At 40.2% G+C, this 15,328-nt stretch overlaps 1 protein-coding gene across 1 annotated transcript in view; it reads left to right on the forward strand.

Annotated features, from left to right (window-relative positions):
* The first annotated feature begins 89 nt into the window (after positions 1 to 89).
* The window catches only part of LOC124258248 (tyrosine--tRNA ligase, cytoplasmic-like), a 29,922-nt gene continuing 14,683 nt past the window's right edge, over positions 90 to 15,328 (forward strand). The window contains 4 exon segments of the mRNA XM_046692316.1: positions 90 to 180; positions 11,416 to 11,505; positions 12,621 to 12,767; positions 14,637 to 14,812. Coding sequence (XP_046548272.1) covers positions 11,440 to 11,505; positions 12,621 to 12,767; positions 14,637 to 14,812 — 389 coding nt within the window. The 5' untranslated portion in view covers positions 90 to 180; positions 11,416 to 11,439.

Raw genomic sequence — 15,328 nt, forward strand, 5'->3', positions numbered from 1 at the left:
AAAGGTACTGAAATAGGCCCTGAAATATTGTCCAAAATATTTTCATGTCACCGTATAATTACAAACAGGATTTAAACTTTATATAATGCGACATCTTTAACCGGAAGTTGTACTTCATTACGGTAAACGTGTCTGATGCAACTGGGAAGATCGCCGGTGTAAACATTGCTGGCATATTGCGTGAGTAAAGATATCGCGTTTCTTCTTGTCTGAATCCTGATAGGTAATCGGGAGACTATATAATCAGGTGCGAATGTTAATTTGCGTTTTGTAAAACTTTCAACAGTGTTCGTCCAAAGGTAAGTTATACATGGAAACTGCCCAATCCGATGACAGGGTGAGCATATCGAATGATCGATCACTTACAGAGAACAGTCGCCTTAAAACATAAATGTTGGGAAAGAGTTCCGCCCGTACCCCCAAGGTGTCATGAGGTCTTTCGTGGATGCAGTATAGTGTTCTATTCCCAGAGGGTGTTTCAGTTGTGTTAAATAATCGTATTATTTTACTATTTTGCCATCACGTTATTGAATGTTGGTTGGATTTTTTTATAATCCTACAACTGTCATTGCGTTTTAATCATATTTGAGAAGGGGGGTACGGGCAGAACTCTTTCCCCTGACACCTGCCAAAGCAGTCACAAGATGCTGTGTGTATTGATTATATTCCCATCGTGTCAGTTGGTTTGGTTTGTAGAAGACTCAACAGTACCATGCCGTCATATGATTCCGTGGTACTTACGTTTCCGTGGTATTTTCTAATGACATAATTTCTCACGAGCCACTCGCCAAATCGCGCCACCTATCGATTGTTTACGTTCATCAGTTGATCGGCACGGGTCTGAACAAAATTTGAGACTTCCATCAATTTGCGTACGTACAGTCATCTACTATTAAAAGCTAATGCAACTTTATGTCTAGCACGTAATGCATTTTTTGCGCGATCTTTGCAAACATATTCTATAAACTTACTAAGCTTCAAAATTTTCCAAACATCGCTCGTCTGCTAGCTGATGTCATCAATAAAAACAATCACGTGACCTAAGGGGGGAATCCCAGCTCTATTTTTGAAACTATAGAAGCCCGATAGGGTCATCTCTTAAGTTGTTTTTTCACTTTTCATTTCACGTATCCTGTATCAACTCTACATATTCTATGAACTGGAAATTTATGCTGAAGAAATGTGACTATTGTGAAAATTCTACAAAATCGTTTACTGTATTACAATTTATCAACTTCGATATTACTGTAAACCTACATTGACACTCCCGGATTGGCTGTTGACAACGTGTGAGATTGTGACATGTGCTGTGCGCCCTTAATTTGATCTGAAGGAAATACCACGGAAACAACATATGACGTCACCAGAGTTTGTGCACAATGGCCGCCTGTCGTCCGATGCGGACAACAATGAACTTCAGAATGACAAAAGTGTTTTATTGACATTAAATGATACAAAGGTATGTCGTCTAACACTATATTATGTTTATATGACTTGGCAATCTGAGCGATCATATTCATAGTCGTAAATTTCTTAATACCACGGAAACCCATGACGCGAGGGTACTAGTGTTGGTGGAACTGTAAAATTGAGAAGCTATTTTATTTATATTCTGGAAAGTTTCAGATTCTAAATGAAGATTTGATCAATTTGTGTAATTCATGCATTGAAATAAATATTCCTGTAAAATTATCAGTATCAACAATGGAAATGGTAAGGTTTCAACATATGTTCCAAGCTTGCTGTCCGTTCAATCACTGACACTATTAATCACCAATCAATTTTATTTACACAATCTAGAAATCCTGATTAGGAATGTTAAAATATTGCCCCAGCACTAGTAGCAAGCTTGGTTATGTTGTGAGCCGATTTTTGAAGATGATGTGATGATGATCTGTGTATATTTGAGCATATTACCTTGTATTATGCAGTGTTGAATGTAAACAGTGGTAAAGTCACCGTTGCTGGCAAATACAAGCACTGTGGATAGGCGGGTCCATATAACGAAACTTAATTTGTGTTGAGCGAGTTTGGTTTTATGCCACTTGTACAATATTCTAGCAATATCACGTCAAGAGACACCAGAAATGGGCTTCACACAATGCAGCTATTGGAGAATCAAACCTGGGTCTTTGTGTAGCAGGGCGTGGAGTCATCCCACTGATGACATCCTTACCTTGTCAGCTTGCTGACGGGGTAACTTCTTTGATCATGTGGACAAGGCATCCGACTTGGGATCAGAAGGTCCGTGGTTCGAATCCCAGCACGGGACTTGGAAATTTTATGGCCGCTACATTGGCGCCCAACGTGGGGCTGAGCACGTTCATATCAAATTTGAGCAAAGTAAGTCTCAGTACCCAAAAAAAAACCTATGCGGCTCGGGACGTGCCTTCTGTTGACGGGGGGAGTATGTAGCAGGGCGTGGAGTCATCTCACAGATGACATCCTCACCTTGTCAGCTTGCTGATGGGGTTAACCTCTTTGGTCATCATGGTCATGTGGACAAGACGTCTGACTTGGGATCAGAATGTCTGTGGTTCGAATTCCAGCACAGGACTTGGAAATTTTATGGTCTCTACATTTAGTTGTAGATCAACTTATATAATGAAATAAAGTTATAATTTGATCACACAATGCTCAAAATTTGGTCTTTATTCACAGACTGCTTTAACTTATGGTCAGTATGCTGTTTTGTTAGTAGTCCATGTATAAATATGTCCCCACTCACCAGTCAGGGCTCCAGATAATTTTTCAACATCAGGAGTATTATACTCTTTATTTCTTCAATATAGGAGTGCTGGAAAACCTTTAGTGTATATTTAGAGTACTGAATGGAAATTAATGGAGTATCAGTAATCTTTTGTTTCGTTTCATATATGCAGGGGTGGAAATAACTTTAAAATTGCTAGTGTAGTCCGGTACAGTGGCACATGTAAAATCACTTGCCCTGATAATTTTTCCACTGTACCGGCCAATTTTCTTGTTGATTTTTTAAATAAACAACACAATTAACATGGGAAAGTCAACTGGACACTGGTACAGCGTGATATACAAATTTGTTTGCCAGACAGAAAAAAACACTGGACTGGGGCCTCGGGCATTGGGTTATTTCCACCCCTGATATACACCACAACGTTGCTACTCTTGTGTAAACCGGTCAATAAACAATAAAAAAGTACTTTTTCAGATAAATACGTCTGTAACTGATTCTAAGACCATACACCATTGCTGTGGTGTGTATCTGCTACGTTTACTAAATTATTTCCTACCGTAACATGCTTATTTTTTATCCGATACAGCCCTTATCTGGAGTCCTGACCAGTGATGAGAAATGTGTTGATTTCTTTATGGCATTTTTATTCAAAGTTACTTCTCTAATATTTCTGGATATTTAGTTAATGATTATCAATTACTATGATATGTATCAAAAGCCCTAATGGCCACCAGCATACAAAGACTGCTACGTAATACACTCAGTTACAGCAGCTTCCACGATGAAGGAAGCTTAACAACAGGTAGTCAAGTTCACATGTACCCACCTGACAAGTGTAAAATGGCATGGCTCCCATGGCCAATTGCTGTGGCTACACAATGTCATTTTAGAAATTGATCAAATGTTACAGATGTTTTAGTATGAATAACACTCTCTTAGTTAAGGCGATTACAACTTTTACTAGATTTCCTGTTGCTGTGAACATTTTATTAAGGCTGTCGTCAATATTCTGATGCATCTGCCCCCTCCCAAGTATGAGAAGAGCTATCATCATGGTTATTTCTAGTCACATTGATAGATGTATGTACATTGATATAACATTACAACAGGAAGTGATCAGGTCCCTGTCCTTGTCCGTCCCTATTAGATTATTGTTATGGACACTATCATGGGGGCGGTGAGGTAGCCTAGTGGTCAAAGCGTTTGCTCGTCACTTCAAGGCTCGGGTTCGATTCCCCACATGGGTACAATATGTGAAGCCCATTTCTGGTGTCCCCGTCGTGATATTGCTGGAATATTGCTAAAAGCGGGGTGAAACCATACTCACTCACTCACTACACAATCATACGCCAGCTTATCTCAAGGATCTCATCACAGAATACACCCCAACCAGAGCTCTTCCTTCCCAAAACCAGCTCCTGTTAACAGTCCCCAAGATCCGCCTAGGTTCATTCAGCAAGCAATCTTTTCGGCATGCAGCTCCATGTCTGTGGAACTCCCTAGTGGTCAACATTGAACTTTCTGATTCTCTCAAAAGTTTCAAATCTCGCTTGAAAACCTATCTTTTAAAGACCACCTACCACTAACTCTTCAAACACACCATGTGTATTTATGGTATATTATCGCCTGATTTTATTGTAGCATCATGAGTGTGTACAAGTGCATGGATACAGGGTGCCCTATAAATGTTATTTTGTCAAACTCCGGCCCCTGGCGCAGTGAAAAAATACGGGTGAATGATGGCGGAAGCTAGCAAAATTCTAGCAAAAAAACGATGTTCCAACCTAGAATTTTGAACATCGTCTTTTTTGCTAGAATTGTCATTACAACCGATCAATCATCGAAAAAAATTGGTTAGCGTCATTTATGAAATTTTCCTGGTTATTTTTGTTTGCACAAAAACAAAGAAAAACTCATGTAGTTCTTTGGTTTTATTTTTCGCAAATTGCACATCTTGAAAGGATGACAAGTATGCTAGGAATATAAATTTCTCGGGATCTTTAAGATGATCATTCAATCATGACTGGAACGAGCTTGTAGTGCTCATGAAATGTGACAGACAAAACCAACCTTGTGAAAATATTGTTAATGCAAAAAGTGTTCCAGAATTGCCTGTGTTTGATTATGAAAAAACATGATCGATTGCTTGGTCATATAGTTACTGCGACCAAACTTCAAAAATTTCAATTAATCGGACCACCACGAACAGATGCATTATAAATTTTCATTATTATTTATTGTCATCAATATTATTATATCTTGTGCTCTCATGCACTGTCAGTGAATCTGTAAACAATATCACATATCATCACCATGCTCCTTATTCATCTAGCCAGTATTAACTAGGTGTACCAGGATGTTGTGAAAATAACCATAGTAGCTAAATATTTTATTGACACTTTTATGGTACTTCCTAAACCCACATACATTCATTCTGAATGGGCACGGCAATATACAGTTTAGCCCTGAGCTATGTGATGTATATGGTCCTTTAATTACTTAGGAACACACTGCTGTTTCATTAAGTGACTGTCATCTCATAAATAGTACAAGTTGGTTTCATCAGGGCTTGGTGGATCAGTGATCAAAGTGTAGTTGATGTCAGGATAGAACCATATTAACTGCTGCTTGTTCTTGATACTGGTGAGTGAAAAAATATTGCTAACATGATACATATTTATTGGTCATTGTTCAGTCTTAATGTTAAATAATCTATAACAATCTTAAGCATGTTAAAGTTAAGATTCCATTAGATGTAAGCTGTTGTAGGTCAAGATTTCATGCATACCGGTACCATAGTTCTCAGTGTATGGCTTAATCATCTTATTGAGAAAATACAGTTGTGTGGAGGGTTTGGTGTTATTGTATATCAGAGACAAATGAGCAAGATGTATTTTTATAGTTTTTTACATTCTGACTGATTTCTGGTAGAACATGAAGTTTTTTTGAACATTTGTGCAAACAGTGAGTTTAGTTTTACGCCGCACTTATTTTCTTTAAAAAAGTGTATTTTGATAACAAGAAAGAGTGTAAATTTTGACATAACTGTCAATTTCTGTTGAAAAGTCACAATTTTAAGGTCAACGATACATATCACAATACGGAAAAAAGTACCGATATATTTATTGTCAGAAAAAGTATCACGATTATCGATACTACGATATATCGTCACAGCTCTAATGCATAGTAAGAATGTGATTACAGTTGTTTCTTTGATTAATTTGTTGTTGAGTGAGTAAGGTTTTACGCTGCTTTTAGCAATATTCAAGGAAAAAACCGGGGGACACCAGAAGTGGGCTTTACACTTCAGGGAATCGAAGCTGAGTCTTCGGTGTGATGAGTCGCCTTTTACGACAAGCGTGGGTTGCTGAAGCTTCTCTAACACAGTACACTACAGTTAGGATGAACACCTGTTCATGATAGTGGTAGATCACTGTATGGATTTCAACAAAATTCAACTATAAATGGCTGGGACTCAAAACCAGTTTGTTTTATCCATCAGATAGGTAAAAACCATTGTCCTTGTGAACATAGTTTACTATAGACCTAACTGTCGTACATCTGACTGTGGCCAGTAACAAACAGGTGGGCGTTTGTGTACCTCGAAAGCTGCATATATGTTTTAAATTAATTTATTTATGAATGAGCTATCAGAAATACTTAATGTCCGTTTCTGAAAAATATGCACATTTGTTAAATTTGCTATCAAAAATCGTCAAATTTGCTGAAATTTTGTACTTTTTTGTAAACATTTTACTACAGGTGTGTTTGATTTTTCTTTTTACGATTTCATGCATGTCATTCAATAACTTGAACAATTATCACTGACTGCACCAAGTTTTTGTTTCATTATTGTCATAAATAGCACTTTTAGACGCGTTTTTGTGTGACATGCAGAATTTCCCTGTCCGTGGTCAAGCAGTCACGTGATGAGTGCCCCCCTCTCAGGTAGTCACTTGTACACGTAACAGGGGACCATCTTGCATACACTTTACATCCTCTACTGGTGACTTAGATACTCAGGGCTCGATTTAAGAGACGTTAACCTACTTGCACCAGTTGCACTGCTTTTTTTAGACATATGTAAAGAAAGAATTATGCTATTGAATTATTCAAAGTTTTGAAGAAAAATTAGCTGACATAGTTATATACTGTTCATATAATGTTAGACTTATTGTTGATTTATTTCTCAAAAATTAACTTGCACCTGGTGCAAGTAAGACTAATAACTAGGTTGCACTTTGTAATATTGGGTTGCACCAGTGAATGTACAAAGCACTAAATCGAGCCCTGTTACTGCGTTCAGAGTAGCATATTTAGTAATGACTGTACATTATATCAGCACAGTCAGGGCCTGAAAATGTCTATGCTTGATGTTTTACCACAGCTGTCTCCCATATGCATGTTTGAGATGCGTGATGCACGGACAATGGCATCATCATGGTAACTGACACTTTAGGACTCTACACCTCATGCTAATGTTTTACTTGATCAACTGACATGTTCCAGAAGTATGACAATAACCTATATGTGTTGTTAGTACCAGTAACTGGGGTGGTGGGGCAGCCAAGTGTCTGAAGCTTTTGCTCATCTCACCAAAAATTACCCTTGTCGGTACAGTGTGTGAAGTCCATTTTTGGCATCCATCATATTGCTGGAATATTGCTAAAAGTGGCATAAGATCTAATCAGAGAATCACTCACTACAGGGTTTATCTGGCCCCACAGAGCTGAGGGTCAAGAGGACCCCCAAATGCTAATTTCACGGGTCCTTATAGGAAATTTATGGGTCTAGTAAAGTGATGAAATAGTGTACTGTAATGTAAGGTGAATTTAATCAAATTTATTACAGAACTTTATATTTCTTAGAGAGAATTTGGTACCTCAGTCACTTGTAGAAATGGTCTGTCAAATAATAAAATGGTATAGTATACTGTACTGTACTCATTCGATTAAATCTATCATCTTTTCTCTGCTTATCATAGGATATAATATTACTTATTTACTCAGGCCTGGGGTTGGGCCTGCTGCACAAACAGAGACTCCAGATCTGCCCAGTGATGCCCTGCTATGAATGCTACAATGAACTATTGATCATGTTAATATCATCTCACAACTGAACGCTCCATGAAGATCCGGGTCAGAATTGGTCTTCAGCAACCCATGCTTGTCGTAGGAGGCGACTAACGGGATCGGGTGGTCAGGCTCGCTGACTTGGTTGACACATGTCATCGTATCCCAATTGCGTAGATCAATGCTCATGCTGTTGATCAGTGGATTGTCAGGCCCAGACTGGATTATTTACAGACTGCCATCAATAGCTGAGTCAAACAATAAAATCAATGTCACATTTCCCATCAAAGACTGGCGGTGGGGTAGTCTAGTGGCTGAAGCATTCGCTTGTCACATCAAAGACCCAGGTTCGATTCCCCACATGGGTACAATGTGTGAAGCCCATTTCCGGTGTCCCCCGCCGTGATATTGCTGGAATATTGCTAAAAGCGGCATAAAACTCAAATCACTCACTCACCCATCAAAGACCTGATCATATTCACTTAGAGTGAGTGAGTATGGTCTTACGACGCTTTTAGCAATATCACGGCAGAGGACACCAGAAACGGGCTTCACACATTGTACCCTTGTGGGGAATCGAACCTGGGTCTTTGATGTGACAAGTGAACGCTTCAACCACCATCCCGTGTTGACTGAGATTGGTCAAACTGAAGTCCTAACAACACTAAGCAAGCTTGAACCAGAGTATGTTATTCAGACAGACATAGCACAACAGAGAGACACTTATTCAGTAACAGGCCTCCAGCATATTATTACATATTAATCATATAAATAGAGCATGATAAATCATGCATGCTAAATAACAGTTTCATTCAGGAAAAAGTGATCAGGGATTTATATACCATTCCAAACAAAGTGCCTTTTGCAGGGAAATTAGAAAAATATGTTATGTTAAAAACTTTAATGTTTGTATTTTTGTAAATCTTCAGGTAAAGATGTTTAGTTTTTCTTCATTTTAAATCTTTTCCTAAGAAGACACCGATATTATGAAGGGCAAGACTATCACCTGTTTACATTAGGTGTGTGAATTACTAATGTAGACTGTAAATTACTGTGGTATTTATTCATGAAACTCAACATTTATGACGTGGGTTAATTTATCACCAGCTAATCATGCTAATTATGTTAATTATGATACTAGATCATAAAAATGTGTTACTTCCACATGTAGCACTGTCTACGTCTAGACAGAGACTGTAAATGTTGCCCATGCTGGGGATTCTGGGCTTCATTTCATCTTGTTTAGTCTGCTGCTTGTCAACAGGTATGACTGTGCTGTCAACAAAATACAAACAAAATGCACAATTGGGACAGAAGGTGGTAAATAATTGAATCTGGACAAGACTATCTTGTAGTTGAGTTACAGTGGCATGCCCTCCATCACCGAGTCATGCCATGCTCTGTCTTCATCTGTCATGATGAGGTTCCTGGGAGTAGCAGTTAAAAGCCTAGTGTTGTCAGAAGTGTCCCGCATACATAGGGCTCATTCTCTTCCCACAGAGGTTACTTGTCATATCTTCCTACGAACCTCTGTTCTAATACGGCCATATTTCACGGTTCTCGTAAAATCCCCTAGCGGCAAAATATCGGAACACGAATTATCTCCCTTCTTTCTATCCAATCAGAAAACGTGTTACATCGACTTAGATTCAGCTTGACTAACACAAGCAAATGTGAGGCCACAAATATCCCCCATCTGCCGGGGACTTATGTGTTGATGTTACACACAAGACGTTTAATAGCTAGCTTGTCCGTTGTCAACGAGGGCGATGGAAACGCCACTGATCCGCCATAACATGACTGAGTTCTGTCTAGAAGAAACGTTTGCGCATCGCGCAGGGGAAGAGGTTTAGTTTTCTCGAAGTATACGGAAATTACCTAGGCCTTGCGAATGATCACTTTTGAAACAACGTCGCTGATTGCACAACTAAATCTGATTGCCTCCAATCACGAGTCTTGAACGCTCACACCATGAAAGGGCCGTATTAGAACAGAGGTTACGTAGGAAGATATGACAGGAGTAACCTCTGTGGGAAGAGAATGACATAGGGCTGTGCATTGGCAATAATGGTGGTCCGATTAATTGAAATAATCGAACATTGGTCGCAATGACTAAACGACCATTTCATAAGCACTACCAGCTCGTTCCTTGTCATGATTGAATTTATCTTAACGACTCCAGGAAATTTATGTTCCTAACATACTAGTCATCCTTTAAGATGTGAAATTTGTAAATGCATTTTGTGCAATTTGCAAAAAAAACCACACAAAACTATATGTTTTTTCTATATTTTTTGTGTATTAACAAACATAACCATGCAAATTTGATAAATGCTAACCAATTATTTTTCGATGATTGATCGGTTGTAATGAACCAATCATCAATTGTGAGATTTTAACCAATTCCCAACACTAATTGGCAAAACAGTTGCATTGCGTTGGGAACTAAGTTATCATTACTTATCTACAATTTGTACAAAAGTAAAAATGTATGGCCGTTTTGTTGTTGGTACAATACAAAAACACTTCTGCATAACTGCCATTTTGTCAATCAATGTTTTTGAAAGGGTAGCATTATGTGCTTGTTATATTGTGCAATATGCATGTAATACAGTTTACATTAATAATGTGTGCATGTAATACAGTTTACATTTATAAAGTATGCATGTTTAAGAAATACAGTTCACTCTACCACCATGTATAGTGTAATAAAACACACTTTCGCCCTGAACTATTATAGTTAAAGTACGAGGACGCATGCGTATTCGTATGTATTCGCACCAAATATGTATTCCCACTATACATGGTGGTAGAGCGAACTGTATTTCTTTTCTAAGATGCCAAATTTAATACTTTCTAAGGATAATTACGATTAATTTAAAGCAAAAACAAGCGACGGTGTCAGTGACCTAAATTAAGAATCCTCGCACAGGGCTAACTGGCGCGCTGTTCTATTGATGTGTCTGCCCCCTATGTTAAGACGAACATTAGCACAAAAAAAACAAATGATAACAGTTTGATGACAGTTTATGTTCGGATTAAATATCTTCTCTGAATTATTTTAATTACATCTGTCATTAACGTAAACCATATGGGGCAATATGAACGTCGCATTTCTACTACCAATGTAAGTTTAGATCAGTACATCCAGATGAAGCTGAGTAGTCAAGCGACATTCCACGATTGCATTGTGGGAATGTAAACATTGCGAACGTTACCGTGTCGCTGAAAACTTATGAGTCGAATTGACACATTTTAACCGTCATAAAACACAAACGTAATGTTTCCACCAGTGATGTTAGCTGCGTGAAGTAACTGCAAACCAAGAAACGGGATGCAACGGAGTAGTTTACTGTAGGAGGCCGTAGGAGCAGTGACAACTGACATGCATCGTGACGTCGCTTACACTCTTAGAAAATAGAGTAAAGACAGTCTGGAATAATGTAGTATGTATGTTGTACAGTGTACATTAGTATGGTATGTATTAGTACAGTGTGCATTAGTACAACAGGCATGTCACATGTAATACATGCATGCAAGAAAGTATGCATTAGTGCAGTGTGCATGTAACACACTGTGCATTAATACAACATGCATGTATACATGTAAGCAGTGTGTATTTGTTTATAGTGACCTGGAAGTGGACCTGCCATCATGGAGAACCAGACTGACAACAGGAGTCCTGAGGAGAAGCTTGACCTGCTCAAGAGGAATCTACAGGTGTGCCATACTGAAGATTAGCCAAGCTTAGTACAGCTGTGGGTTTAAACTGCTGCAGTTCGCAAAGTTGTCTCCCTTAGTTGAGTTAGGATTTGGTGGTCATGGTTTGGATCTGAGATTCTTATTATCATCCGTGGTTTGTCAGAGCCTTACCAGAGCTCATTGATTTAGACATGTTCATCTTGACTTGTGAAGATCCGGTAATCCATGCTTGTCGTAAGAAGCCACTAACAAGATCGGGTGGTCAGACTCGCTGACTTCGTTGACACATGTCATCGTATCCGAACTGATGCGTACATTGATGCTTATGCTATTGATCACTGGATTGTCTGCTCCAGACTCGATTATTTACAGATCGCTGCCATATAGCTGGAATATTGCTGAGTGTGGCGTAAAACGCCAAAGCAAACCAAATCAATTGTCATCTCGCATTAAATTCCCACTCTTGATTATATAACTGAAATACTACTAGCTATTTTAAGTGACTTCACCTACAAACTCAGTCACACTCAACATGGTCAGTACATGAACAGCCAGAGGCCCAGATAAGCTGCGTATCCGGGGTAAAATACGCATAGAAAATTTCCAGTTATGCATTAAAAAATAATTGTTGTGTACCAGTTACGCATTTAAAATGTTAGATACGCAAAAAGTTTAAGACAAATGCGTACAGAATATATTTATAAAAATCGCTTGCGTAATGAAAAAGACATCGATTGCTATCAAGTTGTACTGTTAGTATAGGACAAGTGTTGTACTGTCAGTATAGGATGAGTGATTTTTTTATGAAATCATTTCCATTATATTTAAGTTGGTTTTGATTAGGTTTAACATAAGGGCAGAACATACCTGCTTAGTAAATTTACTCAATGACGTAATACTTAGGTGAGTAAAATGACTGAAATACGCACATATTTGAATGCAGTGGGTAACAGAAAATGAAATACCCACTCAACATTCATAATACCCACTCCAAAAAAATACAGTGGGTACAGTACCCACATGAGCTAAATCGATCTGGAGCTCTGAACAGCATTCACTCACACCAATAGAACTCTTTCTTGAAGTAATAATTCCTTTGTCTTGGTCAACAATACTGTTTTTCGTTCTGGCAGGAAGTTCTTGGGGAGGATCGCTTGCTGCCATTGTTGAAGGAAAGGGATGTGAAGATCTACTGGGGCACAGCAACAACGGGCAAGCCGCATGTCGGCTACTTTGTGCCCATGTCAAAGGTGGCTGACTTCCTCAGGGCCGGGGCAGAGGTTGGTATTGTCCATTGTAACCATGATATCATGGAATGTCTAAGTCATCTGTCTTGAAGGTATTGTCTGTTGTAACCGGGTTATATGGCATGTCTAGGCCACCATGAACATTGTAACATGGCTGTGTCTCATAGGGACAATAGCCATTTCTTGTGTCCCTGTTGTAATATGACTGGAATTTCGCTAAAGTCATCATGGAAAACATACTTACTCATTCTCAACCGGACTCAGATCAAGCCTTGACATGCATGTTACTCCCCGCCATTTAAACCAGAGCCTTGACCTGTGTGTTACTCCCCACCATTTTAAACCAGAGCCTTGACCTGCATGTTACTCCCCGCCATTTAAACCAGAGCCTTGACCTGCGTGTTACTCCCCGCCATTTAAACCAGAGCCTTGACGTGCATGTTACTCCCCGCCGTTTAAACCAGAGCCTTGACCTGCATCTTACTCCCCACCATTTGAAACCAGAGGCTTGACCTGCGTGTTTCTCCCTGCCATTTAAACCAGAGCCTTGACCTGCGTGTTACTCCCCACCATTTGAAACCAGAGGCTTGACCTGCGTGTTTCTCCCCACCATTTAAACCAGAGCCTTCACCTGCATGTTACTCCCCACCATTTGAAACCAGAGCCTTGACCTGCATGTTACTCCCGCCATTTAAACCAGAGCCTTGACCTGTGTGTTTCTCCCCACCATTTGAAACCAGAGCCTTCACCTGCATGTTACTCCCCACCATTTTAAACCAGAGCCTTGACCTGCGTGTTACTGCCCTGCCATTTAAACCAGAGCCTTGACCTGCATGTTACTCCCCACCATTTTAAACCAGAGCCTTGACCTGCATGTTTCTCCCCACCATTTTAAACCAGAGCCTTGACCTGCGTGTTTCTCCCCACCATTTTAAACCAGAGCCTTGACCTGCGTGTTACTGCCCTGCCATTTTAAACCAGAGCCTTGACCTGCGTGTTACTGCCCTGCCATTTAAACCAGGGCCTTGACCTGCATGTTTCTCCCCCACCATTTTAAACCAGAGCCTTGACCTGCGTGTTACTGCCCTGCCATTTAAACCAGAGCCTTGACCTGCGTGTTACTGCCTTTCCATTTAAACCAGGGCCTTGACCCTTGACCTGCATGTTTCTCCCCCGCCATTTAAACCAGAGCCTTGACCTGCATGTTACTGCCCTGCCATTTAAACCAGAGCCTTGACCTGCATGTTACTCCCCGCCATTTTAAACCAGGGCCTTGACCTGCATGTTTCTCCTGCCATTTAAACCAGAGCCTTCACCTGCATGTTACTCCCCGCCATTTTAAACCAGAGCCTTGACCTGCATGTTTCTCCTGCCATTTAAACCAGAGCCTTCACCTGCATGTTACTCCCCGCCATTTTAAACCAGAGCCTTCACCTGCGTGATTCTCCCCTGCCATTTTAAACCAGAGCCTTCACCTGCGTGTTACTCCCCGCCATTTTAAACAAGAGCATTCACCTGCGTGTTTCTCCCCCACCATTTTAAACCAGAGCCTTGACCTGCATGTTTCTCCTGCCATTTAAACCAGAGCCTTCACCTGCGTGTTACTCCCCTGCCATTTTAAACAAGAGCCTTCACCTGCATGTTACTCCCCGCCATTTTAAACCAGAGCCTTCACCTGCGTGTTTCTCCCCTGCCGGTTTAAACAAGAGCCTTCACCTGCATGTTACTCCCCTGCCATTTTAAACAAGAGCCTTCACCTGCGTGTTACTCCCCCACCATTTTAAACAAGAGCCTTAACCTGCGTGTTTCTCCCCTGCCATGTTAAACCAGAGCCTTGACCTGCATGTTTCTCCCCTGCCATGTTAAACCAGAGCCTTCACCTGCATGTTTCTCCTCCGCCAGGTGACGATCCTGTTTGCCGACCTGCACGCCTACCTAGACAACATGAAGGCTCCCTGGGAGCTGCTGCAGCAGCGGGTCAAGTACTACGAGCATGTGATCAAGGCCATGCTGCGTTCCATCGGCGTACCGCTCGACAAGCTCAAGTTTGTGCAAGGGACAGAATACCAGCTCAGCAAGTAAGATTCATTGTGTTAGAGTGAGTGAGTGAGTTAATATTTAACGTCACGTCGGCAATATTTCAGCCATATTGTGACCATTGTGTTAGAGGGGCGGTGGGGTAGCCTAATGGTTAAAGAGTTTGTCGAAGACCCAGGTTCGATTCCCCACATGGATACAGTATGTGAACCCATTCCTGGAGTCCTTATCTGTGATATTGCTGAAAACAGCGATTTTCAAACACATTCACTTTTCATATTGTGTTGGTTTTCTTCTTTGTTTGTTGTTTAAAACTGCTCTTAGCAATATTCCAGCTTGACAGCAGCGGTCCAGAAACAAGCTGGACCATACAATCCAGTGATCAACATCATGAGTATCAATGTACACAGTTGGAACACGATGACATGTGTCAACCAAGTCAGCGAGCCTGACAACCCAATCCTGTTAGTCACCTCTTACGATAAGCATGGGTTACTGAAGAATAATTCTAACGTGGATCTTCACTGGTGGAATTTGTTTTCAGCATTGTAAGAGGT

This window comes from Haliotis rubra, unplaced genomic scaffold (genome assembly GCF_003918875.1).
Source record: "Haliotis rubra isolate DU_JTF1 unplaced genomic scaffold, ASM391887v1 Scf689, whole genome shotgun sequence".
Lineage (NCBI taxonomy): Eukaryota > Metazoa > Mollusca > Gastropoda > Lepetellida > Haliotidae > Haliotis > Haliotis rubra.